The sequence below is a fragment of the Eptesicus fuscus genome, chromosome 1 (genome assembly GCF_027574615.1).
Source record: "Eptesicus fuscus isolate TK198812 chromosome 1, DD_ASM_mEF_20220401, whole genome shotgun sequence".
Classification (NCBI taxonomy): domain Eukaryota; kingdom Metazoa; phylum Chordata; class Mammalia; order Chiroptera; family Vespertilionidae; genus Eptesicus; species Eptesicus fuscus.
This window is the reverse complement of record NC_072473.1, coordinates 1,833,631-1,855,995: the sequence shown is the minus strand read 5'-3', so window position 1 is coordinate 1,855,995 and position 22,365 is coordinate 1,833,631. Positions and strand designations below refer to the sequence as shown.

General features: G+C 56.2%; 1 protein-coding gene across 1 annotated transcript in view; it reads right to left on the bottom strand.

Annotated features, from left to right (window-relative positions):
* Positions 1 to 22,365, bottom strand: part of STS (steroid sulfatase) — a 74,636-nt gene that overhangs the window by 36,144 nt on the left and 16,127 nt on the right. The window contains exons 2-4 of the mRNA XM_054720273.1: positions 5,742 to 5,882; positions 4,454 to 4,575; positions 4,211 to 4,333 (exon numbers count right to left, since the gene is read on the bottom strand). Of these exons, the coding sequence (XP_054576248.1) occupies positions 4,211 to 4,333; positions 4,454 to 4,575; positions 5,742 to 5,882 (386 nt within the window). The remainder of the gene's footprint in view (positions 1 to 4,210; positions 4,334 to 4,453; positions 4,576 to 5,741; positions 5,883 to 22,365) is intronic.

Genomic DNA, 22,365 nt, shown 5'->3' with positions numbered 1-22,365 from the left:
TACTGGGGACGGAGCCTGCAACCCGGGCCTGTGCCCTTGACCGGGAATCGAACCCTGACCTCCTGGTTCATAGGTCGGCGCTCAACCACTGAGCCACACCAGCCAGGTGCTTTCTGCCTGTTTATTAGCCAACGTCCTATTTCCTGGGACCCTACAGGGTTGTTTTTGCTTCCTTTTCCACAAATACTAGGGTATTAACTCGCTCTACCAGAAAACAAGAAGTAATTTAGTGACTGGAGGGAAAAAAAAAAAAAAAAAAAAAACTAAAACAAAAGACAAAAACCTAACATATTTAGCCCTGGCTGGTTTGGCTCAGTGGATAGAGCATCAGCCTGCGAACTGACGGGTCCCGGGTTCGATTCCCGATCAAGGGCACATGCCCGGGTTGCGGGCTCCGTCCCCAGTAGGGGGCGTGCAGGAGGCAGCCGATCCATGATTCTCTCTCCTCGTGGATGTTTCTCTCTCTCTCCCTCCCTCTCCCTTCCTCTCTGAAATCAATAAAAATATACTTTAAAAAAAAACACACACACACAAAACAAAACACACAAAAAGCTAACATATTTCACGTGCTTGAGATGTAACTATATAGGAAAAAGACATGCATTCTTCCGAGATGGATTTTTTTTTTTTTAAAAAAAAAAACACCCTTCCTTGAAATTAAAGTCTAGGAACTGACTGGATTTTGTTCCCTGAATGTTAACAGTGGAAATGAATCTTTTCTCAAAAAAAAAAAAATTAAAAAAAAAAAAAGGCCCCTGAGGCAAGATGAAATCATACTCATAACTCAGCCATTATTTTAAGTACCCATGAACATTTCTTATAAAATGTTCATTATGCCTCTAAATTAGTGAGGGCGCCTCTCTCTCTCTCTCTCTCTCTCTCTCTCTCTCTCTCTCTCTCACACACACACACACACACACACACACACACAGAAAGATGATGGTTTTACGACAACACGTGTCAGGAATGACAACGCTCATTCTCCCCTACGAGATTTTCTAGGATTCGTCTGACGATCGTCCTGTGGACACAAGAGTGTCACGTGGAAAGGGAGACGGCACCCTGGCCGGTGTGGCTCAGTGGATAGAGCGTCGGCCTGCGGACTGCAGGGTCCCGGGTTCGATTCCCGGTCAAGGGCACAGGCCCGGGTTGCGGGCTCGATCCCCAGTAGGGGGGGCGTGCAGGAGGCAGCCGGTCCATGATTCTCTCTCCTCATGGATGCTTCTATTCTCCTCTTCCTTCCTCTCTGAAATCAATAAAGAAATATATTTAAAAAGAAAAGGTTCGAGCCCTAGCTGGTTTGGCTCAGTGGATAGAGCATCAGCCTGCAGACTGAAAGGTCCCAGGTTCGAGTCCGGCCAAGGGCACATGCCTGGATTATGGGCTCGATCCCCAGTGGGGGGCGTGCAGGAGGCAGCTGATCAATGATTATCTCATCATTGATGTTTCTATCTCTCTCTCCCTCTCCCTTCCTCTCTAAAATCAATAAAATATATTTAAAAAATAAAAATAAAAATGAAAAAAGAAAAAGAAAAGGTTCGAGAAGGCATCACTCGTATCCATGGAATAAAGTCGATATGGGAATAGCGACTGAGATCAATAAGGATGCAGTTTTAGTATTAAAAAGTGAAAACAAGAATCTTTATCAATCGCATGGCGTGCATTTGTGGCTTTGTATGCTCTGTGTGTGTAACTGTATCTGTTATCGACCATCTGTTCTACCTGTCGATCTCACTCACCCATCTAGCCATCATCCCCCCATCTATTGTTCGAGTCTTGTCTGTCTCTATTCCTTATCTCATGCATCTTTCCATCTGTCCATCCATCCATCCATCCATCCATCCATCCATCCATCCATCCATCCATCCATCCATCCATCCATCCATCCATGCATCCATTCATACATCCATCCATTCATACATCCATGTCATCAATTGATCTATCTATTCTGTCTCTATGATTTATCTTATCTATCTTTCCATCTATCTGTCTGTCCATCCATCCATCCATCTATACATCCATTTCATCTATTGATGTATTTATTCTTGTCTGTTTCCTTCTGTCAATCTATTCATCTATCCATCCATCCATCCATCCATCCATCCATTTCATCAATTGATCTATTCTGTCTCTATGATTTATCTTATCCATCTTTCCATCTATCTGTCCATCCATCCATCCATCCATCCATGCATCCATTTCATCTATTGATCTATCTATTCTGTCTCTGTTATTTATCTTATCTATCTGTCCATCCATCCATCCATCCATCCATCCATCCATCCATCCATCCATCTATATATCCAATTCATCTATTGATCTATTTATTCTTATCTGTTTCCTTCTGTCCATCTATCCAACCATCCATCCATCCATCCATCCATCCATTTCATCTATTGATCTACCTATTTTTGTCTGTCTCTATTACTTATCTCATGTATGTTTCCATCTACACATCTGTCTGTCCATCCATCCATGTATTCACCATCCAATTCATCTTTTGATCCATATATCCTTGTCTCTATCATCTATCTCATCCATCTTTCCATCCCTCCATCCATCCATCCATCCACCACCCATCCATTCATTCATCATCCATTCCATCTCCTGTTTTATCTATTCTTGTCTTTTACTTATCTCATGTATCTTTCCATCTACACATCTGTCTAGCTGTCCATCCACTCGCCCATCCATTCATCCATCCATCCATCATACACTCCATCTACTGGTCTACCTACTCTTGCCTGTCTCTATTTCTTACCTCATGTATGTTTCCATCTACACATCTGTCTGTCTGTCCATCCATCCATGCATTCATCATCCATTTCATCTTTTGATCTATATATCCTTGTCTCCATCACCTAGCTCATCAGTCTTTCCATCCCTCCATTCATCATCCATTCCATCTCCTGTTTTATCTATTCTTGTCTGTCTCTTACGTATCTCATGCATGTGTCCATCTGTCCATCCATCCATGCATGCATCCATCCATCATCCATTCCATCTACTGGCCTACCTATTCTTGTCTGTCTCTATTACTTATTTCATCTATCTTTCCATCTACTTGTCCATCCGTCCATCCATCCATCCATCCGTCCGTCATCCATTTCATCTATTGATTTATATATCCTTGTCTCTATCTCATCTATCTTTCCATCTACCCATATATCCATCTGTCCATCCATCTTTCTGAGTGCCTATTGTTATCTATCTATCTATCTATCTACCTATCTATCTATCTATCCATCCATCCATCCATCCATGCATCCATCCATCCATTCATCTATCCATTCATCTATCTTCCATCCATCCATCTATTCATCCATGTATCCATGTAACCACAAACATCTACCTGTCCATCCGTCCATCCATCCATCCATCCATCCATCCGTCCGTCATCCATTTCATCTATTGATTTATATATCCTTGTCTCTATCTCATCTATCTTTCCATCTACCCATATATCCATCTGTCCATCCATCTTTCTGAGTGCCTATTGTTATCTATCTATCTATCTATCTATCTATCTATCTATCTATACCTATCCATCCATCCATCCATCCATTCATCTATCCATTCATCTATCTTCCATCCATCCATCTATTCATCCATGTATCCATGTAGCCACAAACATCTACCTGTCCATCTGTCCATCCATCCATCCATCCGTCCGTCATCCATTTCATCTATTGATTTATATATCCTTGTCTCTATCTCATCTATCTTTCCATCTGTTCATCCATCTTTCTGAGTACCTATCATTATCTATCTATATCTATATCTATCTATATCTATATCTATATCTATATCCATCCATCCATCCATGCATCCATCCATCCATTCATCTATCTTCCATCTATCCATCTATTCATCCATCCATCCATCCATCCATCCATCCATCCATCCATCCATTCATCTATCTTCCATCTATCCACCTATTCATCCATGCATCCATCCATCCATTCATCTATCTTCCATCCATCCATCTATTCATCCATGCATCCATGTCACCACACCCATCTACACATTCAAATAGCCCAGGCGGGCGCCCTGTGTTTTAAATGAGAACCGAAATCGTTTCTCCCCGACGTAAGCTGTGCCCTCTGTATCAGCAATGCCAACCCGAAGAAGGCTGCTCTCCTACCCGCCCCCCCACACCCTTCCACTCAACCCGCCCAGCTCCCGGCCTCCCCTCCCCCACGGCCCACACCTATCAGAGCTGTGGCGTAGCCCTGGTCCTTCAGAAGCCTGGCGAACGTGACCTCAGTATTGGGAAGTCCTCCCGAGGAGGCCGAGAACAGGAAAACTCCGATCCGTGTCTGAGACGCCATCCCTGGGGCAGGAGGAACCAGCCGTTAGGATGGGGGGGGGGCACCCTGACGACAGACGCCGGGAGGGTGCCCCGAGGAGAGGAGGAGGAGAGGACGGCCCAGGGACCCGGCCAGGGGGTTACCTGATCGGACGGGGTACCGGCCGGTCATGAAGGCTGCCCGGCTCGGGGTGCAGAGGGGCGAGGCCGCCAGGTGCTGTGTGAGCTTCACTCCCTCCTGGGCCAGCCTGTCGATGTTGGGAGTCCTGGGACACAAGAGCCACGTTACCCACAATGCCTCTGCCATCGCCGCTCTCTCCGCGGCTTGTCGTGAGGAGTCCCCTCTCGCCCACTTGGCGTGGCTCAGCGTTCGAGCATCGACCTACGGACTGAAGGGTCCCGGGTTCGATTCCCGGTCAAGGGCACATGCTCGGGGTTGCAGGCTCGATCCCCAGTGAGGGGGCGTGCAGGAGGCAGCCGATCCATGATTCTCTCTCCTCATGGACGTTTCTCTCTCTCTCTCTCTCCCTTCCTCTCTGAAATCAATAAAATATATTTTAAAACAATAAAGAAGATGAGCTACTGTGAGGAGGGTGAGGGACACGCTCAAGTCCTTGCTCCGTCCCCCCAGCCACGGGCCCCCCGTTACCTCCGTGCCCCCAAACAAGAAAGGTCTGGAGACGCTTCACGCTGCTCCTCCAACCAGAGGCGAGAGGAGGCCCCTAACCAGTCCTCCCAGCCTCTGCATGTCCCACGCACGGCACCGCCACGCCTGCTTCCTAACGCCTGTATCTGCACGGATCCATGCGCAGTCACACGGGATCCACGCGCAGTCACACGGGATCCACGCACAGTCACACGGGATCCACGCCCAGTAACACGGGATCCACGTGCAGTCACACTGGGATCCACGCGCAGTCACACGGGATCCACGCACAGTAACATGGGATCCACGCACAGTCACACGGGATCCACGCACAGTCACACGGGATCCACGCACAGTCACACGGGATCCACGCACAGTCACATGGGATCCACGCACAGTCACACGGGATCCACGCACAGTAACACAGGGTCCACGTGCAGTCACACGGGATCCATGTGCAGTCACACGGGATCCACGTGCAGTCACACGGGATCCACGCACAGTCACACGGGATCCACGTGCAGTCACACGGGGATCCACGTGCAGTCACACGGGATCCACATGCAGTCACACGGGATCCACACACAGTCACACGGGATCCACACACAGTCACACGGGACCCACGCACAGTAACACAGGATCCACGTGCAGTCACATGGCGTGCCACGGGTGGGTTTTCCACGTTTCCACGCGGTCTGTGCTCCCCTAACGTGTACGTTCACCGTCACCGGGACGACAGCCTACACACGCGGCCCCGTGTCTACAGGGTGGAGGGCCGCGCCCTACCTGAGGGTCTTGTTGCCATAGCAGCCGGGGTCGCCGATGCCCAGGTCGTCGGCCATGATCAGGACGAAGTTGGGCTTGGGGGGGGCCCGGCTCTGGGCCCCCCACAGGACCAGCAGCAGGAGCAGCGGGCACCTCATCGTCCTGCAAGGTCAAGGGCACGGAGAGGTCAGGGATGAGGTCAAGGGCACGGAGAGGTCAGGGATGAGGTCAAGGGCACGGAGAGGTCAGGGATGAGGCCGGTGCTGGGTCCCCCACCCCCCTCCCCACCCAGGTGTCCGGCGAGGACCCGTCCCCGGGGACGAGCTGTCCCACGCAGCCCCCGGCGAAGGCGTTCACCCTCTCCTCCCCCTTGGAGAGCCGGGACGCCGAGGTCCCACCCTAGACCCGAACGCGGGTTCTGGTGGGAAAAGGGGAAACTCGGCCGCCTCCCGCCGTCTCGTCACACGAGGTGGGCCCCATCCTCAGCTACGGGTTCCCGACGGGGACCCTGGGAAGACACGTGTGTCTCATGAAGATCACGTGTCCCGTCTGGCTGGTGTCGCTCAGTGGTGGAGGTCACGGCTCGATCCCCGGTCCGGGCACGTGTCCGGGTACCAGGCTCCATCCCCAGTGGGGGCCGTGCAGGAGGCAGCCGGTCCGTGATGTTCCTCTCTCATCACTGATGTTTCTATCTCTCCCTCCCTCTCCCTTCCTCTCTAAAAATCAATTAGAACATTAAAATCAAAACAAAAAACACAAATTTCTCAACCTGTCCAGCTGGTGTGGCTCAGTGATTGAGCGTCGACCTATGAACCAGGAGGTCAGGGTTCGATTCCCGGTCAAGGGCACATGCCCGGGTTGTGGGCTCAATCCCCAGTGGGGGGCGTGCAGGAGGCAGCTGGTCCATGATTCTCTCTCATCGCTGATGTTTCTCTCTCTCCCTTTCTCTCTAAAAATCAGTAAGAACACATTTTTTTAAAAAAAACACACAAATTCCTCACCCTGTCCAGATGGCATGGCTCAGTGGTTGAGCGTCGACCTAGGAACCAGCAGGTCCAGGGTTCGATTCCTGGTCAAGGGCACAGGCCCGGGTTGTGGGCTCCATCCCCAGGAGGGGGCGGGCAGGAGGCAGCCGGTCCGTGATTCTCTCTCATCATAGATGTTTCTATCTCTCCCTCTAAAAATCAGTAAGAACATATTTTTTAAAAAAAACACACACACACACACACAAAAAAAAACCCCCAAAAAACACACAAATTCCTCACCCTGTCCAGCTGGCGTGGCTCAGTGGTTGAGCGTTGACCTAGGAACCAGGAGGTCAGGGTTCGATTCCCGGTCAAGGGCACATGCCCGGGTTGCAGGCTCGATCCCCAGGAGGGGGCGTGCAGGAGGCAGCCGGTCCATGATTCTCTCTCATCATGGATGTTTCTCTCCCTCCCTCCCTCCTCTTCCATCTCTCTCTCTCTCTCTCTCTCCCTTCCTCTCTGCAATCCATACAAATATAATGTCTGGGACTTAAGGTGACGGATCCTCTCCACGCCACATCCTCACCGTCTTGGGGACCCCCCCCCTCCCCCGTGCCTGCGGGGGACCCGGGGAAAAAACGCATCCCAAGCGTCTGTGCTCCGCGGGGAGAGACTGGGACTAACAGCGGAATATTTATGCCGAAGGAGGGCGAAGGCCCATTCATAATGATTGATGGCTCTATTAATTTCCCAGTCGCCGCGGCGACAGCCTACCATCCATCGTCCCCCACGAGGGGCCTGGGGTCGGTGTTAGGCGGCCCGGGGTCAGGAGCCCCCTGGAGCCCAATTAAGAACAAGGCTCGGTATCAGAGATTTTTCCACGCCGCCCGGGACGCCACTGCATGTCCATTGTCACCGTCTCGGGCAGCCAGACCTCCCCTCCGCCCCCGAGCACGGCTCACAGCGAGCTGTTCATAGAGACGTTTTTTGTTTGTTGGTTTCTTTGTTTTTTAACATATTTTATTGATTTTTTGCAGAGAGGAAGGGAGAGGGAGGGAGAGTTAGAAACATCGATGATGAGAGAGAAACATCGATCAGCCGCCTCCTGCACGCCCCCCCACTGGGGATGTGCCCGCAACCAAGGTGCATGCTCTTGACCGGAATCGAACCCGGGACCCTTCCGTCCGCAGGCCGACGCTCTATCCACTGAGCCACACCGGCCAGGGCCATACAAATATATGTATTTTTAATTATATTTTATTGATTTTTACAGAGAGGAAGGGAGAGGGAGGGAGAGTTAGAAACATCGATGAGAGAGAAACATCCATCAGCTGCCTCCTGCACGCCCCCCACTGGGGATGTGCCCGCAACCAAGGTCCATGCCCTTGACCGGAATCGAACCCGGGACCCCTCAGTCCGCAGGCCGACGCTCTATCCACTGAGCCACACCGGTCAGGGCATCCAATTCTTTGTATATCTTCCCAATTTAGCATCAGGCCCGGTCATTCATGAATTAAAATTTTTATATTGATTTTTTTAAAATATTTGCTTTTATTTTTTTAATATATTATTACTGATATTTTTATAGAGAGGAAGGGAGAGGGAGAGAGAGTTAGAAACATCGACGAGAGAGAAACATCCATCAGCTGCCTCCTGCACGCCCCCCACTGGGGATGTGCCTGCAACCGAGGTGCATGCCCTTGACCGGGAATCGAACCCGGGACCCTTCCGTCCGCAGGCCGACACTCTATCCACTGAGCCACACCGGTCAGGGCATCCAATTCATTGTATATCTTCCCAATTTAGCATCAGGCCCGGTCATTCATGAATTAAAATTTTTTCATTGATTTTTTTTTTAATATTCGCTTTCATTTTTTTAATATGTTATTACTGATATTTTTACAGAGAGGAAGGGAGAGGGGTGGAGAGTTAGAAACATCGATGAGAGACAAACATCCATCAGCTGCCTCCTGCACGCCCCCCACTGGGGATGTGCCCGCAACCAAGGTCCATGCCCTTGACCGGAATCGAACCCGGGACCCTTCAGTCCGCAGGCCGACGCTCTATCCACTGAGCCACACCGGCCAGGGCCAAAAAGATGCTTTTTTAAAGGATGAAAACAGAGTTCATTGATACAAGCACGTCCCCAACCCACGAAACGTGGCCCCCCGCTATGACAAGCTCCGCACGTTAACTTCGGAAAAACAACATCCCTCCCCCTACACCCCCCCCCCTCGCCCCCCAAATCCTTAAAAAACTAAATTATTTTTCAGAACGAGACTCATTTGGCCCAAAGGCAAGAGGAGACGCTATTTTGAGAATAGACGCATCGTGTGCAGGCGGCGGGGGAGCGGGGCCAGAAGGGCGTGCTCATCGCCGGAGATGTCATTGCACGGAAATCAATACAAATATATTAAAAACACACACACAAAAAAAACAACAACCGTCTTGTGACTCATCAGCTGGCACGGTACGCGTTACGGCGAATTAATGGGATCTGGCAGCGGGAACTTGGCTCCGTAAATCCAGAGATAACGGCACCCGAATCGGGCGGTATTCCAGGTGCACATGACGTTAACGGCCCCCTGTCTCCGGCCGACAGACGGACAGACGGACGGACGGCCCCCCGGGACACGGCTGACACGCTGCAGGCTGAGCCGAGCGAGGCGGAGAGAGAGGCCGGCAGCCGGTCAAAGCAAAGCAAATAAAACTGGGGGGCCGCCCCCTGGAGAGCAGGCGGGCGGAGGGGACCCCCACCATACCCTGTCTGCTCCTGTGCCCTCCCCGCCCCCCCCCGCCCACCCGCCCAGGGCAAGCAGAGCTGGATGCTCAACTCCACGCTGGCTCAGAGCCTCGTGTGAACAACGCCCAGCTCCCCGGGGGGCGGGGAGGGGCGGGGGGCCCGGCCGGTGTCCTCCCCAGATTCCCTCGCCTTATCCCCAAGCTCCCGAACCTCCCTTTCAAAGTCAGGGTGTGGCTCAGTGGATCGAGCGTCGGCCTGCGGACCGGAGGGTCCAACCGGCAGTCGGACGTCCCTCTCGCAATCCGGGACCGCTGGCTCCTAACCGCTCACCTGCCTGCCTGCCGGCCTGATCGCCCCTAACCACTCTGCCTGCCTGCCTGATCGCCCCTAACCACTCTGCCTGCCTGCCTCATCGCCCCTAACCACTCTGCCTGCCTGCCTGATCACCCCTAACCACTCTGCCTGCCTGCCTGATCACCCCTAACCACTCTGCCTGCCGGCCTGATCGCCCCTAACCACTCTGCCTGCCTGCCTGATCGCCCCTAACCACTCTGCCTGCCTGCCTCATCGCCCCTAACCACTCTGCCTGCCTGATCGCCCCTAACCACTCTGCCTGCCTGCCAGATCGCCCCTAACCACTCTGCCTGCCTGCCTGATCGCCCCTAACCACTCTGCCTGCCTGCCTGATCACCCCTAACCACTCTGCCTGCCTGCCTCATCGCCCCTAACCACTCTGCCTGCCTGCCTGATCGCCCCTAACCACTCTGCCTGCCTGCCTGATCACCCCTAACCACTCTGCCTGCCTGCCTGATCACCCCTAACCACTCTGCCTGCCTGCCTGATCGCCCCTAAGCACTCTGCCTGCCTGCCTGATCGCCCCTAACCACTCTGCCTGCCTGCCTGATCGCCCATAACCACTCTGCCTGCCTGATCACCCCTAACCCCTGTGCCTGCCTGCCTCATCGCCCCTAACCACTATGCCTGCCTGATCACCCCTAACCACTCTGCCTGCCGGCCTGATCACCCCTAACCACTCTGCCTGCCTGCCTGATCGCCCCTAACCACTCTGCCTGCCTGCCTTATCGCCCCTAACCACTCTGCCTGCCTGATCGCCCCTAACCACTCTGCCTGCCTGCCTGATCGCCCCTAACCACTCTGCCTGCCTGCCTGATCACCCCTAACCACTCTGCCTGCCTGCCTGATCGCCCCTAACCACTCTGCCTGCCAGCCTGATCGCCCCTAACCACTCTGCCTGCCTGCCTGATCGCCCCTAACCACTCTGCCTGCCTGATCGCCCCTAACCACTCTGCCTGCCTGCCTGATCGCCCCTAACCACTCTGCCTGCCTGCCTGATCTCCCCTAACCACTCTGCCTGCCTGCCTGATCGCCCCTAACCACTCTGCCTGCCGGCCTTATTGCCCCTAACCGCTCACCTGCCTGCCTGATTGCCCCTAAGCACTCTGCCTGCCTGCCTGATCGCCCCTAACCACTCTGCCTGCCTGCCTGATCGCCCATAACCACTCTGCCTGCCTGATCACCCCTAACCCCTCTGCCTGCCTGCCTCATCGCCCCTAACCACTATGCCTGCCTGATCGCCCCTAACCACTCTGCCTGCCTGATCACCCCTAACCACTCTGCCTGCCGGCCTGATCACCCCTAACCACTCTGCCTGCCTGCCTGATCGCCCCTAACCACTCTGCCTGCCGGCCTGATCGCCCCTAACCACTCTGCCTGCCTGCCTGATCGCCCCTAACCACTCTGCCTGCCGGCCTGATCGCCCCTAACCACTCTGCCTGCCTGATCGCCCCTAACCACTCTGCCCGCCTGCCTGATCGCCCCTAACCACTCTGCCTGCCTGATCGCCCCTAACCACTCTGCCTGCCTGCCTGATCGCCCCTAACCACTCTGCCTGCCTGATCACCCCTAACCACTCTGCCTGCCTGATCACCCCTAACCACCTCTGCCTGCCTGATCGCCCCTAACCACTCACCTGCCGGCCTGATCACCCCTAACCACTCTGCCTGCCTGCCTGATCGCCCCTAACCACTCTGCCTGCCGGCCTGATCGCCCCTAACCACTCTGCCTGCCTGCCTGATCGCCCCTAACCACTCTGCCTGCCGGCCTGATCGCCCCTAACCACTCTGCCTGCCTGCCTGATCGCCCCTAACCACTCTGCCTGCCTGCCTGATCGCCCCTAACCACTCTGCCTGCCTGCCTGATCGCCCCTAACCACTCTGCCTGCCTGCCTGATCGCCCCTAACCACTCTGCCTGCCTGCCTGATCGCCCCTAACCACTCTGCCTGCCAGCCTGATTAACCCCAACTGCCTCCCCCCCACCCCACTCCAGGCCTCGGCCAACAGCCACACGCCCCTCTCCGGCCTGGGCAGCCGCAGGGGCACCGGCGGGTGTGAGGGTCCATGGGGGACCCCGGAGGCCCCCCCAGCCAATTTATCACCTGGGAGCTAGGTGACCCTGCCTCTCCGCTGACCTGGATCCTGGGACTCCCCCTCCCACTTATGACACCTGAGTCGGAAAGGCCCTGGCATGGCTGCTCCCAGCTCTGCTGTGGGGCGGAGAGAGAGACACGTCTCTCCCCCCCTCCCCTCCCTCGTGCGGATGTGGGAGCTCCCATCCGCCCGGGGGCACGCATTCCTCCTGCACAGGCTGGGACAGGACGGATTCCCGCCGCCTCCCGGGCAAGTGACAGCCCTCCACGCCGAGCTGCTCAGAGACGACGAGACAGCCCGGCCGGCGTGACTCAGGGCTCGAGCGTCAACCTACCAACCCGGAGGTCAAGGGTTCGATTCCCGGTCAAGGGCGCAGGCCCGGGTGGCGGGCTCGGCCCCCCAGGTAGGGGGCGTGCAGGAGGCGGCCGATGCATGATTCTCTCTCCTCACGGGTGTTTCTCTCGCTCACTCTCACAATCAACGGGCCCTGGCCGGTGTGGCTCAGTGGATAGAGCGTCGGCCTGAGGACGGAAGGGTCCCGGGTTCGATTCCCGGTCAAGGGCACAGGCCCGAGCTTCAGGCTCGACCCCTGGTAGGGGGCGTGCAGGAGGCAGCCGGTCCATGATTCTCTCTCCTCATGGATGTCTCTCTCTCTCTCTCTCTCTCTACCTTCCTCTCTGAAACATCTTCCTTTAAAAAAATACATATATATATATATTTTTTTTTTAAAAGGTGGAAACAAATCAAATGTGCAGCAGCAGAAGAATGGACAAGCCACAGGGTGGTCCATGCCCACCGTGGAATACTACGCAGCCATGAAAAAGGCGCCGCCGGGACACACGGACACCATGGGTGGTCCCTGAGACCGTGATCATCCTGTGTGATTTGGTGCACATCCTGTGTGATTCCACTTACTCTTTAGTTTTTAACACATTTTTTTAAAAATTGATTTCAGAGAGAGGAAGGGAGAGAGAGAGAGAAACACCCACGAGGAGAGAGAATCATGGACCGGCTGCCTCCTGCACGCCCCCCTCCTGGGGATGGAGCCCGCAACCCGGGCAGGTGCCCTTGACCGGGGATCGAACCCGGGACCCTTCAGTCCGCAGGCCGATGCTCTATCCACTGAGCAACACCAGCCAGGCTCTTTCTTTAAAAAAAAATATAATATATATATTATTATTGATTTCAGAGAGAGAGAGAGAGAAAGTGAGAGAGGGAGAGGGAAACATCCATGATGAGAGAGAACCACGGACCGGCTGCCTCCTGCACGCCCCCCTCCTGGGGATCGAGCCCGCAACCCGGGCCTTGTGCCCTCGACCGGGGATCGAACCCGGGACCCTCCCGCCCGCAGGCCGACGCTCTATCCCAGCGGTCGGCAAACCCACGAGTCCACGGAGCCAAATATCACCAGGACGGCGATGGAAATTCCTTTGGAGAGCCACGTTTTTTAAACGTAAACTTCTCCGAACGCCACGTTTTCAAAAATAGACTCGCCCAGGCCGTGGTGTTTTGTGGAAGAGCCACCCTCCGGGGGCCGGAGAGCCGCAGGTGGCTCGCGCGCCGCGGTTTGCCGACCGCTGCTCTATCCACTGAGCCACCCCGGCCGGGGCGGGTCTGACTTTTTAATTCTATTAAAATCTATTTCAGGGGGCGATGAAAATGCTGTCGAACTGGAGAGGTGTTGGCGGGACAAGGGGGGATGGATGGACTCATCGCCTCCGGGCTGCACAGTCTACGTTTTATTTTTCCGTAAATCCGCGCCTGAGTGAGTGCATTTTTCCCCGCTGGTTTGCAGAGAGCGTGGAAGGGAGGAGGAGAGGCAGAGAGAGGGAAAACCGTGCAGCATCCATGCAGCATGCAAACGCACCGGACTCGCCAAACCCGCTCGCCCTGTTTGCAAGGCAGCTCCCCCTCTGTGGGCCCGAGCCGGTGTGTGTGTGTGTGTGTGTGTGTGTGTGTGTGTGTGTGTGTGTGTGTGTGTTTGTGCCCGGCTCCGTTCCGTCCCTCCCACCCCGAGCCTGTGACTCAGTGCACCCTCCCGAGACCCATTCCCGTCGCGGCCCACGGCCGGGTGAGTCCTGGCCCCTGACACGTCAATCATGTCCTGTGGCCCGGAATGCCGGCCCGTGGAGGCGGTCCACACCCCTCCGGCACGCGTCACCGGCCCCGGGTGACACGCATGGGGCGGAAACCTTTTTGTGGTTTTTTTTTTTTTATGGCTCCTAACCCCCGAGGATATTTTTCCATGGATTTTTAGAGAGAGAGTGAAACGGGGAGAGGGAAAAAAGAGAGAGAGACACATCGACGGGAGAGAGACACACCGATGGGCTGCCTCCTGCACGCGCCCCGACCAGGCCCCGGGCCGGGGAGGAGCCGGCCACCGAGGTCCGTGCCCTTGACCGGGAGTCGAACCCGGGACCCGTCCGTCCGCAGGCTGACGCTCTATCCGCTGAGCCACACCGGCTGGTGTGGAATTCTTTTTTTAAAAAAATATATTTTATTGATTTTTTTACAGAGAGGAAGGGAGAGGGAGAGAGAGTCAGAAACATCCATGAGAGAGAAACATCCATCAGCCGCCTCCTGCACGCCCCCCACTGGGGATGTGCCCGCAACCGAGGTCCATGCCCTTGACCGGAATTGAACCCGGGACCCTTCTGTCCGCAGGCCGACGCTCTATCCACTGAGCCACACCGGTCAGGGCGGAATTCTTAACACTAACCAGCAAACCCGCCCCCACTTCCCAGCCCCCAGCCCCCCCAAACCAAAGCTCTGCTTATGGGAGGTGGTCCCCGGACCTGGATGGAACTGTGACCTCCTGGTTCACAGGCCGATGCCCGGCCCCTGAGCCACGCCGGCCGGCCGGGCCGTGTCACTCATTTCTAAATGCCTGCCGAGAGCCGTGGCCGTCCCCCGGGGGTGGCTGTCCCCGTGCCTGACCCCGGAGACACGCGTCACGGCTGAGGTCACCCTGGGGCGGGGCCCCGGGATGCGGCTCCACACCCTACTCTGTGCAAGGCCCATCCCGCCTCCAGGGGTTCACCGGCTCCAGGTAGCACCTGCCACAGCCACGCTCACCCCAAATGGACCGGGCCGGGGAGGGGGGGGGGGGGGGGCGGCTTTGGTGTGCGTGTGCGCATCGCATGTATCGGGGTGACAGGGGTTAATGAAGTTCTATGGGTCTCAGGAGGGCAGGTCCATAATCCATCATCCGTCAGTTGTCTCGGGTGTTCAGCACCCCAAGTCAAGTCTCCTCCCATCGCCATCGACCCCCCGCCTTTTACCCTCTCCCGCCTCCCCCACCCCCTTTCACCAACCTCTGGTCCGTGTCTCTGAGTCTCTTGTGTGTGTGTTTTTCTGCTCACCTGTTGCATTTTGTTAAAATATATTTTTTATTGATCTCAGAGAGGAAGGGAGAGAGAGAAACCTCCATGACGAGAGAGAATCATGGACCGGCTGCCTCCTGCACGCCCCCCGACTGGGGATTGAGCCCCCAACCCGGGCCTGTGCCCCTGACCGGGAATCGAACCCACAACCTTGCCGTATTGCGACAATGCTCCAACCGACGGAGCTATAAACTAGCAGCCCTTACGCTGTGACCTCGAACCCACACCAGCTCAGGCCGCGTGTCCCTGTCAAACAGGTTACCCCCCCCCCCCCCAAAACCGGGCTCCCCAGCGTTCTCTTTGCTGCTCGGCTCTGGGCAGAGGGCTGGCTGTCCGTCCGTCCGTCCGTCCGTCCGAAAGCAGGTCTCGGACGAAGACGTGAGGCCCGGGCCAGCCCATCGACGACGCCGCCGATGGGGACCTGGGCCGAGTCACTTGACCTCAGATAACCCCGGCGTCTCGTCCCATGGGAGGGGGGGGGTCTGTGTGTGTGTGTGTGTGTGGAGGGGGGGTTTCCCTCCAGGAAACATGTGGCAACATCTGGAGACTGTTTTGAAAACAAACAAAAACAAGTTTCTTTGTTAATACGATTTCTTTGATATTATCGGTTCCCATTGATTTTTGGAGAGAGCGGGAGGGAGGGAGGGAGGGAGGGAGGGAGGGGGGGGGATAGAGAGAGAGACGCGGATGTGAGAGAGACACGCCTCCACTGGTTGCCTCCTGCACGTACCCCGACCAGGGCGCTGGGCCGGGGATCGAACCCGCAACCCTCGACTGGAAATCGAACCCGGGACCCTTCATTCACCTGTTGCATTTTATTAAAATATATTTTTTATTGATTGGTGAGCTCGAGCCACTGAGCCACACCGGCCCGATCTGGAGACTATATTTTTAAAAATATATATATTTTATTGATTTCTTACAGAGAAGAAGGGAGAGGGATAGAGAGTCAGAAACATCGATGAGAGAGAAACATCCATCAGCTGCCTCCTGCACGCCCCCCACTGGGGATGTGCCCGCAACCCACGGTACATGCCCTTGACCGGGAATCGAACCTGGGACCCTTCAGTCCGCAGGCTGACGCTCTATCCACTGAGCCACACTGGCCAGGGCGGGAGAGAAATTTGGATGGGGGTGGGGTGGGCTGTGGCTTCCCGTGGGTGGATTGATGGTAAATACCCTCCATGCTCACAGCAGCCCCCAAGCAAAGAGCCATCCCGCCCGGCCAGCACGGCTCTGTGGTGGAGCCTCGACCCAGGAACCAGGAGGTCACAGGTTCGATTCCCGGTCAAGGGCACAGGCCCAGGTGGCAGGCTCGATCCCCAGCAGGGGGCGTGCAGGAGGCAGCCGGTCCGTGATTCTCTCTCATCATGGATTTTTTTTTTTTTCTCTCTCTCTCTCTCTCTCTCTCTCTCTCTCTCTCCTCTCCCTTCCTCTCTCTGAAATCAATAAAAATATATTTGATTTAAAAATCAGCATGGCCCTAGCCGGTTTGGCTCAGTGGATAGAGCATCAGCCTGCGGACTGAAGGGTCCCGGGTTCGATTCCCGGCCAAGGGCACAGGCCCGGGTTGCAGGCTCCATCCCCAGTCGGGGGCGTGCAGGAGGCAGCCGATGCATGATTCTCTCCCATCATGGATGTTTCTCTCTCCCTCTCCTTCTCCCTTCCTCTTCCTCTAAAAAAAAATAAAATAAAATAAATGAAAAAAATACCCTCAGGTGAGGATTTAAAAAATTTAAAAAGAAAATGAGAGAGAGAGAGAACCAGGGACCCAGGCCCCCAGCTCGCCTGCCGGCTGCCCAAGGCCCCGCCCCGAGCGATGGAGCCGAGCGCTGAGCAGCTGAGTCGGCCGGACTTCCCCGTCCTCAGAAGCATCTGCTCGTCAGCCACACAGGAACCCGCAGCATCTCCGGGCGCCCGCCCACCCGCCCGCCCGCCGTGGGGCGTGTTCCTTCCTGCAGGGCCCGCGGGCCAGACGGCAGTCTGCTCTGTCATCGCTGCCCAGGGGGTCACCTGCGGCCACAGGCGAGGGCCGGCTGACTCAGGCTCGGAGCGTACAGGGTTCCCGTCCCCGCGAGGCAGGGATGGAAATGAGGAGCCGGGACGAACGCCCACCCCAGAGGGGAGGTGGAGGCAGGTCCGTGAAGGCGTCTTATGGCTCCCCCCGCCCCCTGCCCCCCGTCCCCCGCCATGCCCCGCACTCCCACAGTCTTTGCTATTTATTTGCTAGAGGCTCGGTGCACGAAATTCGTGCATGGGGAGGGGGGGTCCTCTCAGCCCGGCCTGCACCCTCTCCAATCCGGGACCCCTTGGGGGATGTCCGACTGCCGGTTTAGGGCTGATCCCAGGGATCTGGGCCTAAACCGGCAGTCGGACATCCCTCTCGCAATCCTGGACCACTGGCTCCTAACTGCTCACCTGCCTGCTGGCCTGATCGCCCCTAACTGGCCCCCCCTGCCAGCCTGATCGCCCCCAACTGCCCTCCCCTGCCAGCCTGATCACCCCTAACTGCCCTCCCCTGCAGGCCTGATCACCCCAACTGCCCCCTCCCTGCCAGCCTGATCGCCCCCAACTGCCCCCCCTGTTGGCCTGATTGCCCCCACTTGCCCCCTCCCTGCCAGCCTGATCGCCCCCAACTGCCCCCCCTGCCGGCCTGATCGCCCCAACTGCCCCCTCTCTGCCGACCTGATTGCTCCTAACTGCGCCCCCACCCTCCCGCCAGCCTGGTCACCCCTTACTGCCCCCCCTGCCAGCCTAATCACCCCCAACTACCCCCCCTGCCGACCTGATCGCCCCCAACTGACCCCCCTGCCGACCTGGTCTCTCCACACAGCCTGCTTGTTCAGTCATTTGGTCGCTCCTCACAGCGCCCCCCGCTGGCCTGGTCACAGGCAGCCATCTTGTGAGGGCGTGAAGGTTAATTTGCATATCACCTCTTTACTATAGAGGAGGATTTTTATCCATCCAGCAAACTTTGAGCTGGGTCTTAGGGGCGGGAACACAAAACTGTCCGTCAAAAGCGGAGCTGGGCGGGGCTGAATGCTCACGGAAAGATGATTTGACGGCGGGTGGCGGACACGGGTCGCGGACCACAGACACGTGTCCTTGAAACCGACGTGATCTTATCACCCAGTCACCCCCCATAAACTTAATTTAAATAAATAAATAAGCAGATTTTTATGGGAGTTTAAACGGTGGCCCAAATCCAGCCAGTGGGCCTGGTATGTTTTCGGTCTGTCTCCCAGCAACCCCAGGTGGAGCGCTAAGAAAGGCCTTGGACCTCGGGCGGAAGGGTCCCGGGTTCGATTCCCGGTCAAGGGCACACGCCCGGGTTGCGGGCTCGATCCCCAGTAGAGGGCGTGCAGGAGGCAGCTGAACCGTGATTCTCTCTCATCATGGATGCTTCTCTCTCTCTCTCTCTCTCTCTCTCTCTCTCTCTCTGAAATCAATAAAAATATATTTTAAAAAAAGAAAGGCCTGCCCTAACCAGTGTGGCTCAGTGGATAGAGCATCGGCCTGCGGACTGAAGGGTCCCGGGTTCGATTCCGGTCAAGGGCATGGACCTTGGTTGCAGGCACATCCCCAGTGGGAGGCGTGCAGGAGGCAGCTGATGGATGTTTCTCTCTCCTCGATGTTTCTAACTCTCTCTCCCTCTCCCTTCCTCTCTGTAAAAAAATCAATAAAATAAATATATATTTAAAAAGAATTAAAAACAAATAACTAAATAAATGTATACAATGTATCATTTAAAAAAAAAACCTAAGAAAATGAACACTGTGGGTTACAAAGTCATTTCCATTCATCCTAGTATATTTTTCCCCCATTGATTTTTGTTTTTATTTTTAATTTTTTTTGGTAATATAAAAATTAAAAATATATTTATTGATTTCAGAGAGGAAGGGAGAGGGAGATAGAAACATCCATGAGGAGAGAGAATCATGGGTCGGCTGCCTCCTGCACGCCCCCTACTGGGGATGGAGCCCGCAACCCGGCACGTGCCCTTGACCGGAATCGAACCCGGGACCCTTCAGTCCGCAGGCCGACGCTCTATCCACTGAGCCACACCAGCCAGGGCTCCCCCACTGATTTTTAGAGAGAGTGGGAGGGAGGGAGGAGGGACGGAGATGGAGAGAAACATCGATGTGAAGCATAGTAACCTCCATCTTATGTAAAAAAAAACTGCTGTTTGAAATTTTAACCCTGCTATTCTGGCTTCTGTAAACGCTTGCTTGCTTCAATAATAGGGGAAAAAAATAAGACGACTCCCATTCCAGAGCGGCCATAAACCAGGCCCCAGGCAGAGCTGTCCGCGCTGGCGCCAGGCCAGGCCTTGAGATACGGTCTCACGGCCCTGTCCCAGCACACACAGGACTTCTTTGTCAGAAGGTCCGGAAGTCTCGTTCCACGTTTGGAAGACAAAGAGCCGAAAAAATTATAAACAGGGGAGACTTCCACCACGTTGGGGCCCAGAATTTGACAGAGACATTCTACTCTGAGCCCGCTAGCGCTGGCGTAATTAAAAAAAAAAAAAAAAAAAAAGACTCCAAACTCACTTGGCTTATTGATTAAGGCGTCTCACGTCGGCTCGCCGATTTACAACGTAACGGATGTGTTTTATTTACAATAAAATGCACCCCCAACCGTGGCCGGGGCAGGGGACCGAGCCTGCAACTGAGGCGCGTGCCCTTGACCGGGAATCGAACCGGTGACCCTTCGGTCCTTGGGCCGATGCTCTAGCCACTGGACCACCCAGGCCAAGGGAACTCTGGGAGTCCCACCCGCTCCCCCAGCTTTTAATCCTTGTCCCCTTCAGCCTCCTGAGGGATGCCTGGCGTGGCGCGGCGAGTTTCGGTTTTGAATGCAAATAAAAGCAGGCTGGCTGTCTTGTTTTTGTGTGTTTTATTTTCATGCACAGAAAGCGTTTGCATATGTATATCCTGACGGCTAGGTGCTAATCCTATCCTCTATAATAAAGAGGTAATATGCAAATTGAATCTCACGTCCTCGCACAAGATGGCCGTCCCCATGTGGTCAAAGATGGCCGGCAGGGGAAGGCAGTTGGGGGCAATCAGGCCTGCAGGGGAGGGCAGTTAGGGGCAATCAGGCCTGCAGGGGAGGGCAGTTGGGAGGGACCAGGCCAGCAGGGGAGGGCAGTTGAGAGGGACCAGGCCTGCAGAGGAGGGCAATTGGGGAGGACCAGGCCTGCAGGGGAGGGCAGTTGGGGGTGACCAGGCCTGCAGGGGAGGGCAGTTGTGGGGGACCAGGCCTGCAGGGGAGGGCAGTTAGGGGTGACCAGGCCTGCAGGGGAGGGCAGTTAGGGGTGACCAGGCCAGCAGGGGAGGGCAGTTGGGGGGGGACCAGGCCTGCAGGGGAGGGCAGTTGAGAGGGACCAGGCCTGCAGGGGAGGGCAGTTGGGGGGGGGACCAGGCCTGCAGGGGAGGGCAGTTAGGGGTGACCAGGCCTGCAGGGGAGGGCAGTTGGGGGGGGACCAGGCCTGCAGGGGAGGGCAGTTAGGGGTGACCAGGCCTGCAGGGGAGGGCAGTCGGTGGTGACCAGGCCTGCAGGGGAGGGCAGTTGGGGTGAACCAGGCCTGCAGGGGAGGGCAGTTGGGAGGGACCAGGCCTGCAGGGGAGGGCAGTTGGGGGGGACCAGGCCTGCAGGGGAGGGCAGTTGAGAGGGACCAGGCCTACAAGGGAGGGCAGTTAGGGGTGACCAGGCCTGCAGGGGAGGGCAGTTAGGGGTGATCAGGCTGGCAGGGGAGGGCAGTTGGGGGCTATTGGGCTGGCAGAGGAGCAGTTAGGGGGTGATCAGGCTGGCAGGGGAGTGGTTAGGAGGCGATCAGGCTGGCAGGGGAGTGGTTAGGGGGTGATCAGGCTGGCAGGGGAGCGGTTAGGGGGTGATCAGGCTGGCAAGGGAGCAGTTAGGGGGTGATCAGGCTGGCAGGGGAACGGTTAGGGGGCGATCAGGCTGGCAGGGGAGTGGTTAGGGGGCGATCAGGCTGGCAGGCAGGCGAGCGGTTGGGAACCAGCAGTCCCGGATTGTGAGAGAGATGTCCCAGATTGGAGAGGGTGCAGGCTGGGCTGAGGGACACCCCTCCCCCCCCGCATGCACGAATCTCGTGCACCGGGCCTCTAGTCGCGTAATAAATGACTACGGGGCAACTCCTCCTCCGTGGGTAAACGCTCCTGTCTCCATCCACACCGGTTCGCAGGGACACGCCGCCGGGCGTGATCCCGTGTCTGGAGGGACAGAGGACGCCCATCGTCACGTCACGGAGCGTCACACGGCATCATCTCCCGACAAGAGATCTTCCTCATTTTAGTGGCACCCACTCTAACGACAGGTCTTTTCAGCCGCGCCCCCCCCCCCCCCCATCCAACCCCAGAGGTCAGCACGCAGAACCAAAGCCACGGAGACGCGAGAAACGCCGCTCGCCGACGGGGAGATACGGGGACGGGATGACACCTGAGGGAGACCTGGACGTCTACACGGATAAAAGAGAAAGATGCAAATCGACCGTGCCTCCGCGACGCCCACCGGCCAATCAGGAGTGAGTATGCAAATTAGCCCAGCAAAGATGGCGGGTTAATTTGCATACACAGCCGCTCCGGGCCTCTGGGCAGCGTGGGAAGGCGGAAAGGCGGCTCCGGGCCGGAGCGAAGGCGGTGCCGGCAGCCAGGGGAAGGAAGGCCCATTCTTGCACGAATCTTCGTGCGTCGGGCCTCTAGTCTTAATATAATGAGCATCATTCACGGTGACACGGTGAAGGGTTTACCTCGAAAGCATCATCACATACATACCTTGGCCGGTGTGGCTCAGTGGCTAGAGCGTCGGCCTGTGGACGGGAGGGTCCCGGGTTCGATTCCCGGTCAAGGGCACATGCCCGGCTTGCGGGCTCGATCCGTGGACAGAGCGTAGGCCCACGGACGGGAGGGTCCCGGGTTCGATTCCCGGTCAAGGGCACATGCCCGGCTTGCGGGCTCGATCCGTGGACAGAGCGTAGGCTCACGGACGGGAGGGTCCCGGGTTCGATTCCCGGTCAAGGGCACGTACCTCGGTTGCAGGCTCGATCCCAGACCCGGGCCCCGGGATGCAACCCATCGATG